The sequence below is a fragment of the Haliotis rubra genome, unplaced genomic scaffold, assembly GCF_003918875.1.
Source record: "Haliotis rubra isolate DU_JTF1 unplaced genomic scaffold, ASM391887v1 Scf37, whole genome shotgun sequence".
NCBI classification, from domain to species: domain Eukaryota; kingdom Metazoa; phylum Mollusca; class Gastropoda; order Lepetellida; family Haliotidae; genus Haliotis; species Haliotis rubra.
In genome coordinates, this window is record NW_025767046.1 from 406,763 (window position 1) to 425,851 (window position 19,089).

The 19,089-nt window shown below is 40.4% G+C and overlaps 1 protein-coding gene across 1 annotated transcript in view; it reads left to right on the forward strand.

Moving 5' to 3' along the window:
- The window catches only part of LOC124285882 (sperm flagellar protein 2-like), a 40,558-nt gene that overhangs the window by 14,151 nt on the left and 7,318 nt on the right, over nucleotides 1–19,089 (forward strand). Inside the window, 18 exon segments of the mRNA XM_046722161.1 lie at nucleotides 563–698; nucleotides 2,092–2,233; nucleotides 2,440–2,517; nucleotides 2,709–2,796; nucleotides 4,157–4,276; nucleotides 4,642–4,796; nucleotides 5,399–5,526; nucleotides 5,870–5,936; nucleotides 6,346–6,555; nucleotides 7,056–7,172; nucleotides 7,640–7,797; nucleotides 7,853–7,960; nucleotides 8,377–8,407; nucleotides 8,409–8,579; nucleotides 13,004–13,196; nucleotides 13,699–13,792; nucleotides 14,004–14,141; nucleotides 14,811–14,910. Coding sequence (XP_046578117.1) covers nucleotides 563–698; nucleotides 2,092–2,233; nucleotides 2,440–2,517; nucleotides 2,709–2,796; nucleotides 4,157–4,276; nucleotides 4,642–4,796; nucleotides 5,399–5,526; nucleotides 5,870–5,936; nucleotides 6,346–6,555; nucleotides 7,056–7,172; nucleotides 7,640–7,797; nucleotides 7,853–7,960; nucleotides 8,377–8,407; nucleotides 8,409–8,579; nucleotides 13,004–13,196; nucleotides 13,699–13,792; nucleotides 14,004–14,141; nucleotides 14,811–14,910 — 2,234 coding nt within the window.

The window sequence follows — 19,089 nt, forward strand, 5'->3', positions numbered from 1 at the left end:
TCACTTGTTTGTTATTTAATTAGGATTAACTAAGAAGGAATTCATTAGGAAGTACTTACTGTTATGACTAAACACTACTGATAACAGATTATAGTTTTGAATGAAAACATACTGAGAAGCGTTTTGTTTTCTTTCATAGTGATATGTGATGATATGACCTGGTCGGATGTCTCGAAGTTTGGATAACTCGATATTTTTTTTGGTCTCATGAATATCGAGACAACGGTGCTCGACTGTATATGGACTACAGCAATGTTTTCAATTGGTTTTATTTTTGCCGTATATGCAGACCTTTTTCAAAACTGTAACAAGTGCCCTTAAAATAGAGGTAGTTTCATTATCATGTCTATATTTACACAGAACAGCCATAACAACTGCACACCAGTTGCATTTGGGCATTATTCGGGCATTCAAATTGCAATAAATTTCTCAGAACAGATTTCAATTGGAAGCTGCTGTTTGGGAGATATTTTGAGAGCAGTATATATGTATCCTGTTGGAAGCACATTCATAAACAGTATAATGAAACAAGTGAGTTGACATGAATCTTCTACCTATACAGATGCTGTTCAGGCTGACAAGCAGTACCACCAGGAATTCAACCCACCACCAGAAGGCAGTGCTACAGGGATCGGCAAGGAGGAGAAGGTCATCCCAATAGAGGACGCTGCACATGACCAGGAACAGATACAGCAGCGGTAAGAATATCTAGATGGTTTATGTCCCAAAAGCTGGGAGCAGCGTTAAACAAAGAAACAAACAAATGATGAAAAACACTTTTCAGTGGACTGTATTTATAACCCTTTCTCAGAAATGGACAACATTTACAACCTGTTGTTGCCTCCTCTGGTATTCTGGTTTAGAGTTTGTACCTAGCTCTGTACTGCTCAATGGATCAGGTAGCCAAACTGGGTTGTAGCATGTCATCATACTCTGATACTTTGTGAAGTTGCTCATTATGTTAATCACTGATTTGTGGGCTCAAGTCTTAAATAGTTACAGGCTGCCTTCATATAGCTGGAATATTGCTGAGTGAAACAACAAACCACATGCTATTAAAACTTACCGTATATGACCGACTATAAGTCGGATCCGACTATAAGTCGGGCCCCTTTCTCAACCCTCTAAATTCTTGCCTAAACCATGTAACTCAAGTATAAGTCGGCCCCTTTCCCCGTACGAATCGGTATCGCCGCCTCAATCTTCACTCTCGGACACGATGTTTAATGCGAAAATATATGCATGAATCATTTTTGTCACAGGTCATAACCTAGCATGATACGTCAAATAAATCCCATAATTTACGTATAGGTAGCGATTTCTTGCTTAATATTTTCAGAATAGCATTATTTTACCCAAAACTTTCATCTACATCTAAAGTTTTCGTTTACGAGGACGGTTTTCCATTGCCGTAATATGATTGGCTGCCTTAGGTCACGTGTCTGGTTTTGACCAATCACGACCCTTATAGCAGACTGTGGCGAAAAAGCGTCATTAGAAACCAATTTTTATCCAATAAAATTGCTTCTTACAAGTGTGAAAAATACTCTCGGCAAGGGTACAGTGATATTGTTGATGTTCAGAGCTTTCGAACGATGCCCGACATCAAACGATTCGCCTCGCATGTTATTCATACGAAGCTTCGAAAACAGAGGTATTTTCCGTTGTTGTGTCATGTTACCCGGCGAAAAGCCACTGATATCGGAAATAGGCGACCATACATATTATTTAAGAAATCTTTTTATAATAATTTTCTGATTACGTAAACTGCTTCCGGTGTAAACATTGCCAGTTGAGTTCGCAGGGCTGGCAGATTCACACACCTGACCTCGGGATTTTTTGGGGGTAGATTAATGAACTCAAGTATAAGTCGGGTCTGATTTTTTACCTTCATTTTCTGGTATCAAATTTCCGACTTATAGTCGGTCATATACGGTAGTGCATTCCTTCATTAAGCTGATATACCCTGATGAGGCTGAAACAATTATTGACTCGCCAGTATTACTTGTAAGGGCCAGGTATTCTGCACTCAGGACTAGGGTCCGTATAAGTCTTACAGCTCACTCCTGACCCAGTCCATGTCTGTTCCAGGATCACAGGCTACCATGACTCATGGCCCAAGTTAGAGAAGTGGTTCACGCGGTTCGGCACCCTGAAGAAGGTTGATGCAACCGAAGGTCTGGAGACCGTGTTCCTGGAGGTGGAGAAGATACTCGAGGATACTGTCAGCAAGGTCAGTGCACAGCCAGACTGCTGCAGTTAACCATATAATTGAGCCTTTGACGAAATGGTCTTCAACAACCATGTTTGTCATGAGGCTAATTACAGGATCAGCTTATTTTGCAGATGCACGTGATTATATCCCAGTTGGGAGATTAATGCTTGTTAGTCAACTTCATGTTTGGTACCAAGTTGAATTGTGTTCTTATTCCTCCCCAGATTCAAGGTAAAGATCAAGAGAGTTCTGCTCCCATTGAGACGGAGACTCCGGTTGTGGAAGAGAAGCCCCCAGAGCCAGTGAGTACACAGTGTGAAGAGAGTGAATGTTGTTTTGCACCACAGTCAGCATTATTCCAGCCAGATCATAGTGACCTGTAAACAACTGAGCCTGAGACAGGCAACTTTGTACCACTGGTTACTGTTAAAATAAGTTAATCTGAAACATTTTCATACAACCAACTCATGACACCAACACTGCTTGTTAACAGGTACCAGAGCCTGTGCCAGAACCACCTAAGGAACAGCCTGTAGTGGAAGCCAAGGGCTCCAGATCTAGTTCCAAAGGCAGCAGATCAGGTAATGTCCGAAACCCCATCTTGGGAGACAGGGAGCACTTTAGTGCTGTTATCTAAGGTGGTGCAAGTATCTGTACAGTTGCGACCACCTCCGTGGTGTAGTGGTTAGAGCGTCCGCCAGGAGAGCGGAAGGTCGGGGGCCCGACTGTGTCATACCAAAAGATGCTAAAACATGTACTTGTTGGTCCCTGCCTGGCGGTCGGCATTAATGGGTACATCAAGGACTTGTCGGCTCGGAGTCAGTATAGAGTGTCTGAGTGGGGTATTCATGCTTCACTGCGGAATGGTATCTCAGTGGGCTAGTACTATAAAACCAGCTTCAGTCTGAGCTAGTACAAGCAGCCACACACATGCACATCATCATATGAGCGAAATATTCTCAAGCGTAAAACCCAATTTCACCTCACCTCTGTACAGTTACCTCCCTTTGGCGTGCAAGAAATCTGTAATGTGTGTTCATATCCTGGAACTTCTCTGATCATGCTTCTATGGGTTTCACTGTTCATGGTTTTGGTCACATCAAGATCGCAAGTCATGATATAATTAAAATACTGCTCAAACCAAGTTAGCTCAATTAGCACAGAAGACCAATGATCATCAAGTCATCTAACATCAGTTACTGAGTACCAGGTACTAACAGTGAAACAAAAGGAAAACCCCAAGTGATTTATTGACTGAACAGATATATCACAATATATCTGAAAAGATACCATTTCTAAACACCAAAACAGTGACACAACACAAAAACAGTCAGATTCATGCGAGATGCAGCTTGTGACTACCATGTTATTCACATCCTGTATTGATGCCTTGAGCATTATCAGTGTATATCACCCAGGAGAGCATCAACCAGTACATAAACAAAAGTGAGTGCATCAGTGTAAGGAACTGGGTGTCTGGTGGAACTACACCATGCAGACAGTACATTGTTGAACTGGATAACAGTCAAGTCTCATTTATCCGACAATCAGCTTTATCCGACACTTTTGTTGGTAACAAATTGAATAAACGTAATTTTGTCTCGTTAATCCAACAGTCCCGCGTTCCGACTCCGACATCCCCAATTACAACCGACTGTCATAATCACTTAGTAATTAGTCCCGTTAATCCGACATTGAGATTAGCAACATGTGTGATCAATTAATAAATCCACACACTTACACACTATGATTCATGATTTTCCTGTTGTTTAACATGACCGTGATCTGTACTCAGAATTCGACAATCCGACATACTCGTTAATCTGACAATTTGCTGTGCAACGGACGATGTCGGATTACCGAGACTTGACTGTATATAAATGCACATCTGATTTTACACCGGTACCATCTGATCGAGAGGATTCCTATTTATCTATACAGGTTCAGGTAAGAAGTCCGGTTCCAGAGCTTCCTCCAAGGACAAGGACAAGAGGGAGAAGAGTGCATCACCCAAACGAAGTCCCAGTCCAAAGAAAGGAGACTCTAAGAAGGGAAGCAGAGGTAAGTATTTTGAGAAGAACAAACATTCAAATATCTTATCTTATCTGTTCTGAGTGAATGGTGATAAAACAAGAGACCTCTGCTTTTCAGTGTTCTTATAATATTATATATAATCTAATTGCATTTTTCAACCATTTTGAATCTATTCATTACATAGTGAACATTTAAGGAAGACATGGGTTTTACAGCACCATGCTTATCAGTCATAACAAAGTATTAGAAGTCCAAATTCTTCAAAAAGCATCAGACAAAACTCACCAAGGGTAAGTCTTTGTGCATGAATTGATGAGTTATGATCAGACCCAATGTAAGCCAACAAAAAACAGTTATCTGCAGTTTAATCATCAAGTGAATTGTCCCTTCAGGATCGTCACCCAAGTCTCCCAAGCGAGGTCGGTCAGGGAAGAAGGGCAAGGCCCCAGAGCCAGAGCCTGAACCAGAACCGGAGGTCCCTACAGGTCCTCCTCCACCTCTACCAGGGTCTGAGGAGTGGGAGTTTGTGGACCAGGCTGTTGAACTGGTCAGTACCCTTCACTCCTTCAGAGCTCCATATTTAGCAACACCAGTACTTATATCTCAGATGCAGTAGGTACCCTGGATAATACCCCTCAGGAAGTTGAGAAAGCATTTGGAGTGAACTCATTGATGGTAATAATATCATTGAAGATATGTAATGTGCTAGATTACAGGGTCCTGATCGACAAAGCATTTGTAGCATTACAAACTAAAATTTATGTACAAAGTAAGTGAACCCCCCTGCATGTCATGTACAAAATCAATTACCCCCCCTCCTCTTCCAATGTTTTTTAAGCATAATTTTTAAAATATTTTTATGTACAAAACTGCTGACGCCCCAAGAAACGTGTACATAATGGATGACCCCACCACCCACCCACCCCCTACGTCCCCAGAACAAAATGGGTGACCCACCCACCCTTAAAATCATCATCACAAAAACAGACACCCCCCACACCCCCACCCTAGCCATAAATTATGAACAGTCCCTTAGGAGATAAAGATCCTGTGCTTTCCATGTAGAGCTGAGGTTACCTGTAGATTTAACCATGTTGAATTTAGCACAATGAAGAAGATTTAGTCTGATTTCTTTGCATCTGATTCCAGGAGTTGGCTAAAGTTCTTGCTGCTCACTGGGAAACTATTGAGAAAAGCTATGTAACAAACAGCAAACATGTCTTCCGTAACATCCGTGATGAGAGGGAGAGGATTTACAGATACTTCTATCAAATCAGGTTAGTATTAACTCAAACAGCAGAGAAAGTTAGTTCAACATGATCCCACTCTATAGACACAGTTTGGTTGGAATGAATTCTTACAACAGTGAAAACTGGTTGACATTATCTCACACAGAAGTGCTAGAATGGTCATCATCAATTCATGAAGTTTGTGATCTAAGCACATTTTTATATGTCATCTTTATTGTTGTGAACACTTAAACGTTTATACCCACATGTAGACCTTCAATGGGTTTTTTATTATGATTAAATAACAACTTGATATACTGATGCCTCAGATATACGGCTGGCATTTACATCATTTGTTATTCCTCATCTTTCTGATCATCTTCACTCACAGGAAAGACTACCTGGCATACCTTCGTAGACCAGACCACAAGCAAGAATTCATCTCACAATGGCAAAAGGTGAGATGTAAGCATGTATAAATATAACTGGCATAGCAAGGAGTGCATGTCCTTTTCCATAAACCATTCATGTCAATCTGCATACACTGTCATCTATTTTTGTATACTTTATACCATGGATTGTGTGCATTCTTCTTCTTTTTTAAATCTCTGATTTGCCTGTCAATGGTCCTTTTTTCAATGACTGAATAATCTTTCCTGTTGCTCTTGGTTAAAACATGGCTTTATGCATTGATATGACTTAACTGAAAACTATTATGGGCCTCCTTTTACTTTATCACAAGTTCAAATACAACAGAACCTGCATCTGTGGATTGTTCAGTAGTCTTTTAGATTTGTCATGAATATCTAGATCCTGGTCAACTGTCACAGCGAATGTTTATATTAAACTGGTTGACTCTGGCTGCAGGAATATAACGAAGTTCCCGATGACATGAGAGAGGACGAGGAGACACGGGCAGAGCTCCACCAGACTGTGGATGACCTGAGAGAGAGGCTGTGGAACATCTGTGATGAGAGGAAGGAGCAGGCTGAGGGGGAGAGAGAGACCGTCATGAACGACAGTTGGCTGGACGACAGACTCGGCGTTCTCAGCAACCACTACATCACTGTCATGCAGGTTTGTCACATAGCGACTCAGATCTATCCTATTGCATGTCTCAGAGCAAGTTAGGTTACACACAGCTTTTAAAAGTATTTCAGTTCTATCACAGCATATCAGTTTCTTGTGAGGGGAGAGCCATACGTGATGCAGGTCTTATATTTATATATACTGCTTTGGTGAAACCCATAATCTCAAGCATGAAAACTAATCCAGGCCATCAGGGTGATTCACAAGCAGGAACATAGGTGGGGGGGCCCATCCAAGGGAAGCAACTCTTGGTGGTGGTGCTTAGACAACTGGGATATAGTACCAAATAATTGTGAAGATCAGCAAGACATGTGGGCAAACAAACAAAGCAGTTCCTAATTTTCAGTTGGTTTTAATGTACACTTTAAAATGCATAAGAGTGTGTAATGTACATACAGTCAAGGATGTAGTTGGAAACTGTTTGCCAAAGATAAGTGAAGATGCTGGTGATTACCTATGGTTTATGTCCTTGCTGCATGTGTTTCCAGTCCGAGGTGGACAGATACCAGGACACCGTGAGGATGCTGAAGGACTACTACCGGGGCATGGATGGACATATCCCTGACGAGCTTAATACCCATTATGCCAGAATACCACTCATAGAGGTAAGTTCTATTTACATATTATTTTGGTCTCTTTAGTCCATACGTTTAGCTCTTCCTCAACATGTGAGGTGTGACAGGTCTGCCTAAATTTCAGAGTGCTAAACTCATTGCATAAACAGTAGATCCTTCTTCATAAGGGCAAATTTGTGTGTGTAAATTCTGTATGCAAATAATCATCAGGATGTTCGATTCTGATCAAAAGAAAGTTGTTGACGATTATTCAGGAGTCTATTTTGTACCTCACCTTCCCCAAAAGCATGTATTCATCTATGATATATCTGCCTCCCTGACAATCCTTAGCTTTCAAGACATGTCCTTTACCCCAAGCTTTCACTCCCTGACCTTTTCTCCATCATTAACACACTCACCTGCAACCTCAGTCCTTCATGATCTAACCTTCATCTACCTCATCTTTAGCCACTGTTACACCGAAGATATTTAGATAATGCTCACCTTTATGCCACCAGATGCCAGTTGAAAGACCAGAGACCCCAGCAGACAAAGAACAGCGGAGTGAGCCCACCCCCACACCACAGGAGGAACCACCCAAATCTCCCAAAGACAGGACCAAATCTCCTAGAGCCAAATCCCCCAGGGATAGATCCAAGTCACCAAAGGAAAGCCGGTCCAAGTCACCCAAAGATGGTGCCAAGTCGCCCAAAGACAGCAGCCGCTCTAAGTCAGCGTACACCATCAGGCAAAAAGCGCAGCAAGAGCCTGGAGAAAGAAAAGGAGAAGAATGTCATTCCAGAACCAACTCATGCAGATGGTGATGGACAAAGGAAGAGGTAAATCTGAAACTAATTCCAGTATTTGAAGGTCGAGCAAAGACCTGACATTTTGATGCCATCTTCCATTGTCCTTCTTGCACAGTCCATCCATTAGTCACACTGAAATCACCAGTAAACCAGCAGTGTCTATGATGCTGACAACTTGCATGGATGACAACGGCATTTGTTTTTATAATTGACACTTTGACAGTTATCTGGGTGAATATTGTATGTTTTGTCACAAAGACTTTGCTCTTACTGCATTGATGAAAGGTACTGTGAACATTCCAGAACTGTCTTTTGATGCAATTTTTTTCTTTGGCTTAAAAAATCTTTTCATTCTCAACTAATTTCTTTTAAGAAAGAAACAATGAAAACATGTGTCTCCATGTGGTTTTACTTGAATTTCATTGTTCCCCATTTCCCTTCTCTAGGATCCCCCTTGTTCCCCGACGCCCTGTCTCTCCCGGACCCTGATGCCAAGCCAGGCACCACCCCAGGGAAAGACAAGAAAGATAAAAAGGGGGGTAAAAAGGGTGCAGATGATGGTGTGGAGAGTCCAGTTCCCCCTTCAGATCTGGATGAGAAACTCATCTTTGATGCAGCACAGAGTGGAATAACTGCCATCTCTCACATTGTAAGTATGATTCAGTTTAAGCAATGATACCCCATTAGGATTCTGAGGCACAATTAGCAGGGATGGAAATTAACCAAGAATGTCTACTACCCCAAATAGTGATAACTGCATAGCAGTACCTCTCAAATACAGAGCCGTACTCTTCGAAATGTTTGAAATTCTACTTGCCCTTAGCATACCTGGTCAGGGCTCGTGGGCTAGTGTTAATGTCCATCCCTGAAGTCAAAGAGCCAAATATCAATGCTTGTTGTAAGAAACAACTAAAAAGGCTTAGATGTTACAACATGTGACCTGTCTGATCAGCCTTGCTTTTTGATCATGCTGCCAACCTGACTTAATTCATTATTCACAGGCCATAGCTACATAATAATGTCCTTGCTGGCTGGGCTTTTAAAAACATTCACTAGTCAAGGCAAGAATTTATGGATGTCAACATCTTTATTTGAGGTACACAGTGTTTTGGAATATATTATGAAGGAGTAAGAATATACTCCGAAACAAAATCAAGAAGTTGACATTCATAAATTCTCGCTTTTATGTGTATGACTTCTAAATGCTGTTCTAAGATTTCAAGCCTGACTGCCCTTGGATATTAGAACCATTTTTTACATATAAGCTGGGCTTGCTAATCAAGCATTTAGTGATTTTTCATAACTCTTGCACTTCACCCTTGAAGATCTGGGTTGAAAGTGATCTCCAGCAAGCCACGTTTGTCTCAAGAGCTGACTAACAGGATCAGGTGGTCAGGCTCGCTGACTGGGTTGACGTGTTGTGGTGTTTCCCCACTTGCATAGATCAATGCTCATAATGTTAGTCACCAGATTACCTGGTCCAGATGAGATTATTTATATACCACTGACATTTAGCTGGGATATTGCTGAGTGCAGTGTTAAACAATAAACAAACTTCCATCAGAAACAGGTACATTTAATGTTATTCTCAACAGTCTGCAGGGATTATGCCAGTAAGTAATATTGGGAATGACTTTCATTAGAGCTGTTATCACATTATCTTTATCACAAGAAATTTACTTTTAAACATGAAATGATTGATTTATTAGCACTGAATGTCACTAGAAGAGAAAAATCTCTTGCATGTCTGCAGTAGAATATATTGCAGTGGGTATGGAAAATGGGACTTCTTCATATATTTGATGCACATGACTTAACATATCAGTACATAGCATGTTAGGACTGCACTAGATCTGTGGAGATGTTGATGATAATGTGTTCAGTATTAGTATTGCGATCTATAGCGTTATTTCACTGAACATCTGAATGCAACATTATCATAGGTAGAAGCACCTGTAAAATCTCTAACAAGCTCGTCAGTCACCAAATCATTATTGTGTAGCAGGGTAAGGGGTGGTACTGTTCAATGAAGACCAACACCTGCTGGGGTGTGAGCTGTGACTTACTCCACAATTTATTAAGCTCAAATATATTGTATATTTGTATTTTCAATCTGTAACATAATAATAAACAATAATCAGTTACAGTTTCTGATAATGGTCACATATCTGTCACAATACTCAATGTGATACCTATTATATAACAACGTATGGTATGGTAATGATCATTCACCTGATGAAAGGGCAAGAAGTAGCCCAGAAACGTTGTGTTGTAAATATTAAAGAAGTTGTAAATCCATACAATATGTTGTTGTGTTACCTTCCAACTTCTAAATGCCCATCAAGCATGTGATACCTATTACTTAAACTGCATCAATTCCAAGAAGACATAACATAACAGATTATACAGCAGCAAAATATCATAATTATAATCATGATAGAAAATGCATAACTCTCCACACATATTTGTGGCAATAATATGCATGAAATATCATTTACAATTATAGACTGGTGATGAGGTCAATGCCTGTTTTTATGGACCCGCGAAAAGCAATATTGACCGAGGACAGGTATTGACCGAATTCACCAGTACATAATTGTTTTATTATGTAATTACCGAAAAAAAGCTTCTAAAAACCAAAACATGTCCATTTAGTCGAGAAAAGTAATTTTATTTTCACTACAAACAATAACATTATGTCAACAATACTGTGAAATGTAAACAATAGAATGACATCATAGCTTGACGTCAAAATCTATTTTTAGTAACTCAAGTCAATATGACTTTTGGTCGGACCTGGGTTGGAGTCAATATGCTTTTCTGTCGACGGTCACGTGACAGCCTCTAGACCAATCAGGTAGCCGGAAAAATATGCTAACATAATAAACACATTTATAGGATAAAATACCTACCAAATATATGGTACTCAGGTGATAATGAACATCGTCTACCTTAGTGAAACAGCATTTCAATCTTTAAGTGATATAACATAGCATAAAGTATATTATGCTAACCTATTCCATCATAGTAAACATATATCCCTCTATGCCATGAAAATTCTGAAATGCATGCTATTGAATAATTATGATAATGGCGTAAATAAACATATACATCTATAAAACAAACCTACATAATATATATATACCTGGACAGGGTTCTTTCCGTTCCCCCATATTATTTTTTGTAACCCCACCATGCCTGGGGCCCTTATCATACAACAGGGTTCGACCCTATATATTGTAATTAATGTTTGTGCTTTTAGTTATTTTTGTGAGTTCTCTAGTAATTGTTGTGTTAGGTTTTGTTAATTTTAGGATATATATAATTTATACATATTACTTGGGATGTGATATCCTTACAAATATATACAATGAACAGTTTAGACTAACAACTAGTCTCTGAAATGAACATATGTTACAGTAAAAAAGCTCATAGTAAAAAGAAATAAAATATAATGAAAAGGAGCCCTGAGGCACAAGCATTACATGTACCAACAAGTAGACAACATGGCTGACAAAGATGGCTGCTGAGCAGGCCCAAATGCTCATGTGTCTCCTGACTTTATAAAATATTACTAATAAACTTATCATAATAATCCTCATGCAGTAAACATGAAAATCATGCCTATAAACATTATTTTACACTAATCTTAAAACACATTCATACCATCACATGACACAATATTATAACCTAAGCAAGAATAATATTTGTGATATAATTTTACATAAATATAAGAACCTACATAATGTTTATAATTTAATTAATATACCTTAAACAGAGAGTGGTTGTAGAGCTGAAGGAGAACTCTGTCTGTCAAAATGTCAAGAAATCTGTTAAGATGCCTTTCCTGTGCGACTGTATGTGGTAGACAAATTAAAATGTGCTGATGTTAGTAAAGAAGAAAACAGGCAACATTAAACTGACCAATCAGAGATCAAGGAATAGCTTGCCCTCTGAGTTAAGAACAAAAGAACACCCTGGTCTCCCACATTAATACAATAGATCCAGGTCCAGCTTGGGGCAATCAAGCTGGAGACAAATACCATACATACTCTAATAAAAACCTAATCCAATAGAACTAACTACCACAACCAACTGTTTAAAGATGATACCGTATTTACACAAATAAATAAAATGTAAAAATATGACACTGCCACAATTGTAATATGGCATTTGCAGAAACTTGTTACATTTCAGATGTTTCTTGGGTAATATTGAAATTTCACTATTGGGTTGATTTTGAGGTCTTCCATAGTATGGGCTGTAACAACAGTGACAAGTTACCAGGGCATAGAAAAATGATATAAGTATTGTATTGTGTCATCTTGCATCCATACAAAAGATACAATTTCATGTAGGGATATCATTGTTTTTTAAAATACATGATAATCAAGTCTCCATTTCTCATATTGGTATCTGGGGCCGTGGGGTAGCCTAATGGTTAAAGCGTTGGTTCGTCACACCGAAGACCTGGGTTCGAATCCCCACATGGGCACAATGTGTGAAGCCCATTTCTGGTGTCCCCTGCCGTGATGTTGCTGGAATATTGCTAAAAGAGTCATATTGGTATCTTCAGTGTATTGCATGATTTCTTGGCTGTGGTTTGGCTGTAAAATACACTTGATCTCAAAGGATCAGTGTATTCACTCGCGATATTGTAGCCCTTCATGAAATTGAATGATAACAAATATTTCAATATAAACTGTACTTTCGGGAAGTGAGATTTGCAAGGATGGAATATGTTGTTCAAGTCAGTAGTTTAAAGCCTGCACATGTACTGTTGACTATAACTATTACATTTATGAGTGTCATGAGATCACTGGTTATGACAAATAAATGGAGTCCAAATTGTACTCTTGATAATCAGTATTGGATAATCAGAGGAAGCAAATATATTGAGATTGAGTGGTCATGTTGAATTATTACCTGAATGTAGATCTTAGTAAAGACTTGCTTCAACAATCACATCTCAACTCAAAGCATATTGTGTAACAACATTCACTGATGTCGAGAACCTGTTATGATTTGTTCATCAACTGATATAGTTTGACACCAAGTTTTACCTTTCTGCAGATGTCTCTGGAGCTTGCAGCCCGTGAGGCAGAGGAAGAAGCAGAACGACAGAGGGAGCAGGAGAAGGAGAAGGAGAAGGAGAAAGAGAAGGCCAAGACTCAGGTGAAGAAGGGAGGGAAGAAGGGTGGCAAGAGTCGCAGTCCATCCCCCAAGAAGAAACCGGAGGCTGATGCTGCCCCTACTCCACCTCCCCGTGAGTAGCTTACTGTGGATGTCTCTCATCTTCACTTAATGTCCATCTTAATATATATGTCAAGCCCAATTTGCCATGGAGAGTTATGTCCCTTAGATATAACAGAATCAGCTAATCTGGGCTTGAATCCCTGATTATCTCATTATTTTCCATATGTTGACCGAACCATTATATCCTGTGCTTGTTTGTTATGCCACTGAGGGGCGGTGGGGTAGCCTAGTGGTTAAAGCGTTGGCTAGTCAAGCCGAAGACCCGGGTTCGAATCCCCACATGGGTACAATGTGTGAAGCCCATTTCTGGTGTCCCCCGCCGTGATATTGCTAGAATATTGCTAAAAGCAGCGTAAAACCAAAACTCAGTCAAGCAGTGTTATGCCACTGTAGTAAACATGTAAGACCTGCAGTAGTGTCAGCTTGCCTCCAGAGTTAGAAAGAGTGAGTGAGTGAGTATGGTTTTACGTCGCTCGAGGAGAATGAATGACAAAATATTTGGTTCCCTACAGAAACAGAAGAAGAGAGCGAGGAAGAGAAACAGAAGAAGTTATTGAGAGAAAAGATGAGGGAGGAGTACTACTTTGCTATTGGACAGGAAGGTATGTGCTTGGTTATCTCTCTTCTTACTTAGCCCGACAGGGAAACAGGTCCTTTGTCTCACAGAAGAAAGAGCTATCATGGTATCATGACAGTTTTTTATCTATTTCCACTACAGATATTATACAGTGTACTCAGTATTTGTCGTTTCTTGTTATGAAGTTTCCTGAAAAGTCAGGGCAACAAAATAGTGAAATGCCTTATTGTTGTCTTGCAGAGCGTGCCTCAAAGTTCGCTTGGATCTCATCAAGGTCCTTGGCATCGCCATTCTCCAGGACCTCAAGAGCAAGGGAGACAATGCCTTCAAGGACATGAATGACTGGCTTGGAGCCAGATACCTCAAGGAGATGGAAAGGTATGTCCTGTTCTGTCAGAAACCTAACAGAATCATTTGATTTTTTAAAAGTACTTGATTTGAAAAAAGGGAGCAGTCAAGTATTATATATATATTACAGCTCCATGATACTCAGATCTTCAAAGATACATACCTAGCAGCTAAAGCATACAATGTGTGAAACCCATTTCTGGTGTCCCCTGCTGTGATATTGCTGGAATATTGCTAAAAGTGGCATAAAACTGACCCACCATTCACAGATACGTAGGTTCCATGGCATTCAGTTGTTAGGGGAAGGTGATGTCTGTGGTCACTCTTCACTCTATACATGGATATGCTAGACAAAGAACTTTATCAGGATAAACGTACAGTTACTAGAATCAAAAGACTTATCTGCAACTTGTAACATCTCAAGCAGATAAATACCATCACCACATTCAGTATAAGTCATCAAAAAAAGCAGCACTAAATATTGAAAAATAAGGTCAATTTTAATTCCTGGATGGATGTACATTTTAAAAAAAACGCAATAATCCTACACAAACTCAGCCAGATGATTCAGTCTGCACTGAAGGTTCTCTAAAAGTGCTGTTAAACTATGGATTCTGATCTGGTGAAGAATAACCTATAAAGATATAATGTCCTCACATCATCTGTATCTGTACGCTGATGCTTGTGACTCTGTTTCAGCATCGACCACATGTCGGAGACAGTGAGATACAACATTGAGAATAGGCAGAGAATTAAGGCAGAACTTGTCCTTAAACAGGAAGACTTCATGTTGGACGATGTGAGTACCTACAGTGATGGGCCTATACCATGAGCTATAGCCATGTGGAGTGAGTGAGTGAGTGAGTGAATGTCAGATATCAGAGTGGTATTCAATGGCATGCAGATGTTTGCGATCGATTGTGCCAAACCACTGGTTGGCAGTATGAGGAATGATATCATGATCCTGTTTTTAGGGTACATAGACAAATCTGTTTAATTTCGTGTTTGTAATTGTTGATGTCAAGCATGGTGCAAGTATACAGCCATGGAATGGCACAGTTGTCTAAGGTGCCACAATTCGCTGTACAGAACAATGGGCTCGGTGCTGTGGGGTAGCCTAATGGTTAAGGCGTTCGCTCGTCACACCCATTCCTAGTGTCCCCCAATGTGATATTGCTGGAATATTGCTACAAGCGGCATAAAACCCAGCTCACTCACTCACTCTAGTGGGTTCAGTACCCTTTTGACTCCAGTTATGTTTCCATGTTTGTCAGTACCATACTCATGCCACATTGAGCTGGCATGTTATACCTGGGATACTGTCTAGACTGGCATTAAACCCAACTCACTCACTCACTCTAGTGGGTTCAATACCCTTTTGACTCCAGTTATGTTTCCATGTTTGTCAGTACCATACTCATGCTACATTGAGCTGGCATGTTATATCTGGGATACTGTCTAGACTGGCATTAAACCCAACTCACTCACTCACTATAGTGGGTTCAGTACCCTTTTGACTCCAGTTATGTTTCCATGTTTGTCAGTACCATACTCATGCCACATTGAGCTGGCATGTTATATCTGGGATACTGTCTAGACTGGCATTAAACCCAACTCACTCACTCACTCTAGTGGGTTCAGTACCCTTTGACTCCAGTTATGTTTCCATGTTTGTCAGTACCATACTCATGCCACATTGAGCTGGCATGTTATATCTGGGATACTGTCTAGACTGGCATTAAACCCAACTCACTCACTCACTCTAGTGGGTTCAGTACCCTTTTGACTCCATTTATGTTTCCATGTTTGTCAGTACCATACTCATGCCACATTGAGCTGGCATGTTATATCTGGGATACTGTCTAGACTGGCATTAAACCCAGCTCACTCACTCACTCTAGTGGGTTCAGTACCCTTTTGACTCCAGTTATGTTTCCATGTTTGTCAGTACCATACTCATGCCACATTGAGCTGGCATGTTATATCTGGGATACTGTCTAGACTGGCATTAAACCCAACTCACTCACTCACTCTAGTGGGTTCAGTACCCTTTTGACTCCATTTATGTTTCCATGTTTGTCAGTACCATACTCATGCCACATTGAGCTGGCATGTTATATCTGGGATACTGTCTAGACTGGCATTAAACCCAACTCACTCACTCACTCTAGTGGGTTCAGTACCCTTTTGACTCCAGTTATGTTTCCATGTTTGTCAGTACCATACTCATGCCACATTGAGCTGGCATGTTATATCTGGGATACTGTCTAGACTGGCATTAAACCCAACTCACTCACTCACTCTAGTGGGTTCAGTACCCTTTGACTCCAGTTATGTTTCCATGTTTGTCAGTACCATACTCATGCCACATTGAGCTGGCATGTTATACCTGGGATACTGTCTAGACTGGCATTAAAACCCAACTCACTCACTCACTCTAGTGGGTTCAGTACCCTTTTGACTCCAGTTATGTTTCCATGTTTGTCAGTACCATACTCATGCCACATTGAGCTGGCATGTTATATCTGGGATACTGTCTAGACTGGCATTAAACCCAACTCACTCACTCACTCTAGTGGGTTCAGTACCCTTTTGACTCCAGTTATGTTTCCATGTTTGTCAGTACCATACTCATGCCACATTGAGCTGGCATGTTATACCTGGGATACTGTCTAGACTGGCATTAAACCCAACTCACTCACTCACTCTAGTGGGTTCAGTACCCTTTTGACTCCAGTTATGTTTCCATGTTTGTCAGTACCATACTCATGCCACATTGAGCTGGCATGTTATATCTGGGATACTGTCTAGACTGGCATTAAACCCAACTCACTCACTCACTCTAGTGGGTTCAGTACCCTTTTGACTCCATTTATGTTTCCATGTTTGTCAGTACCATACTCATGCCACATTGAGCTGGCATGTTATATCTGGGATACTGTCTAGACTGGCATTAAACCCAACTCACTCACTCACTCTAGTGGGTTCAGTACCCTTTGACTCCAGTTATGTTTCCATGTTTGTCAGTACCATACTCATGCCACATTGAGCTGGCATGTTATACCTGGGATACTGTCTAGACTGGCATTAAACCCAACTCACTCACTCACTCTAGTGGGTTCAGTACCCTTTGACTCCAGTTATGTTTCCATGTTTGTCAGTACCATACTCATGCCACATTGAGCTGGCATGTTATATCTGGGATACTGTCTAGACTGGCATTAAACCCAGCTCACTCACTCACTCTAGTGGGTTCAGTACCCTTTGACTCCAGTTATGTTTCCATGTTTGTCAGTACCATACTCATGCCACATTGAGCTGGCATGTTATACCTGGGATACTGTCTAGACTGGCATTAAACCCAACTCACTCACTCACTCTAGTGGGTTCAGTACCCTTTGACTCCAGTTATGTTTCCATGTTTGTCAGTACCATACTCATGCCACATTGAGCTGGCATGTTATATCTGGGATACTGTCTAGACTGGCATTAAACCCAACTCACTCACTCACTCTAGTGGGTTCAGTACCCTTTGACTCCAGTTATGTTTCCATGTTTGTCAGTACCATACTCATGCCACATTGAGCTGGCATGTTATATCTGGGATACTGTCTAGACTGGCATTAAACCCAACTCACTCACTCACTCTAGTGGGTTCAGTACCCTTTTGACTCCAGTTATGTTTCCATGTTTGTCAGTACCATACTCATGCCACATTGAGCTGGCATGTTATATCTGGGATACTGTCTAGTCTGGCATTAAACCCAACTCACTCACTCACTCTAGTGGGTTCAGTACCCTTTTGACTCCATTTATGTTTCCATGTTTGTCAGTACCATACTCATGCCACATTGAGCTGGCATGTTATATCTGGGATACTGTCTAGTCTGGCATTAAACCCAGCTCACACACTCACTATAGTGGGTTCAGTACCCTTTTGACTCCATTTATGTTTCCATGTTTGTCAGTACCATACTCATGCCACATTGAGCTGGCATGTTATATCTGGGATACTGTCTAGTCTGGCATTAAACCCAACTCACTCACTCACTCTAGTGGGTTCAGTACCTTTTTGACTCCATTTATGTTTCCATGTTTGTCAGTACCATACTCATGCCACATTGAGCTGGCATGTTATATCTGGGATACTGTCTAGTCTGGCATTAAACCCAGCTCACACACTCACTCTAGTGGGTTCAGTACCCTTTTGACTCCATTTATGTTTCCATGTTTGTCAGTACCATACTCATGCCACATTGAGCTGGCATGTTATATCTGGGATACTGTCTAGTCTGGCATTAAACCCAACTCACTCACCATTGAATTCTAAGTGGTGCATTACACCATGCAAAACACAAAAGTTACATAGGATATATAATGAAAATGTTTGGCGGAGAATAGGAAACAAAAAAGGTTTATTTGAATGTGTGTGTGTGTGTGTGAGAGGGGGGGGGGGGGAGAGAGAAAGAAGGAGGAATAATAAAACCTGTCACAATTTGTTTTTGTCTGAGATAATATATTATCTCATCAAGTGGTTTACACTGGGTACAACTGAAATGGGTACATCTGAGGCATATGTTACGTTATCTCACAGTTGAGTATGTATTACAATTGCAAACTGAAAGAAGGCAAGTATTCTTTACATGTTTTTAAAGAGAAATCATTCAAAATGACATTAGCAAAATACGTACATGTATATTCAAATGTTGTATTTTTCCATGTTGCATTCAAAAGGATGTCCTCATTGTTGATGTTGACATTGTGAGTTTGACGAGGATGCTTCATTTATAAGTCTGCCACTGCATGTTGTACATCACATTCGCTTCTTTTATATTAAGAGACACTTTAAGACTCACTCACATAGTTCACTCACATATATCAGAGGTGTACATTAGAAACAGCACAGCAGTATTAAGATATGGAGACCAAAGGACAAATTTGGGGTCCATGAAGGCTAGATAGTTCACTCACAAATGTC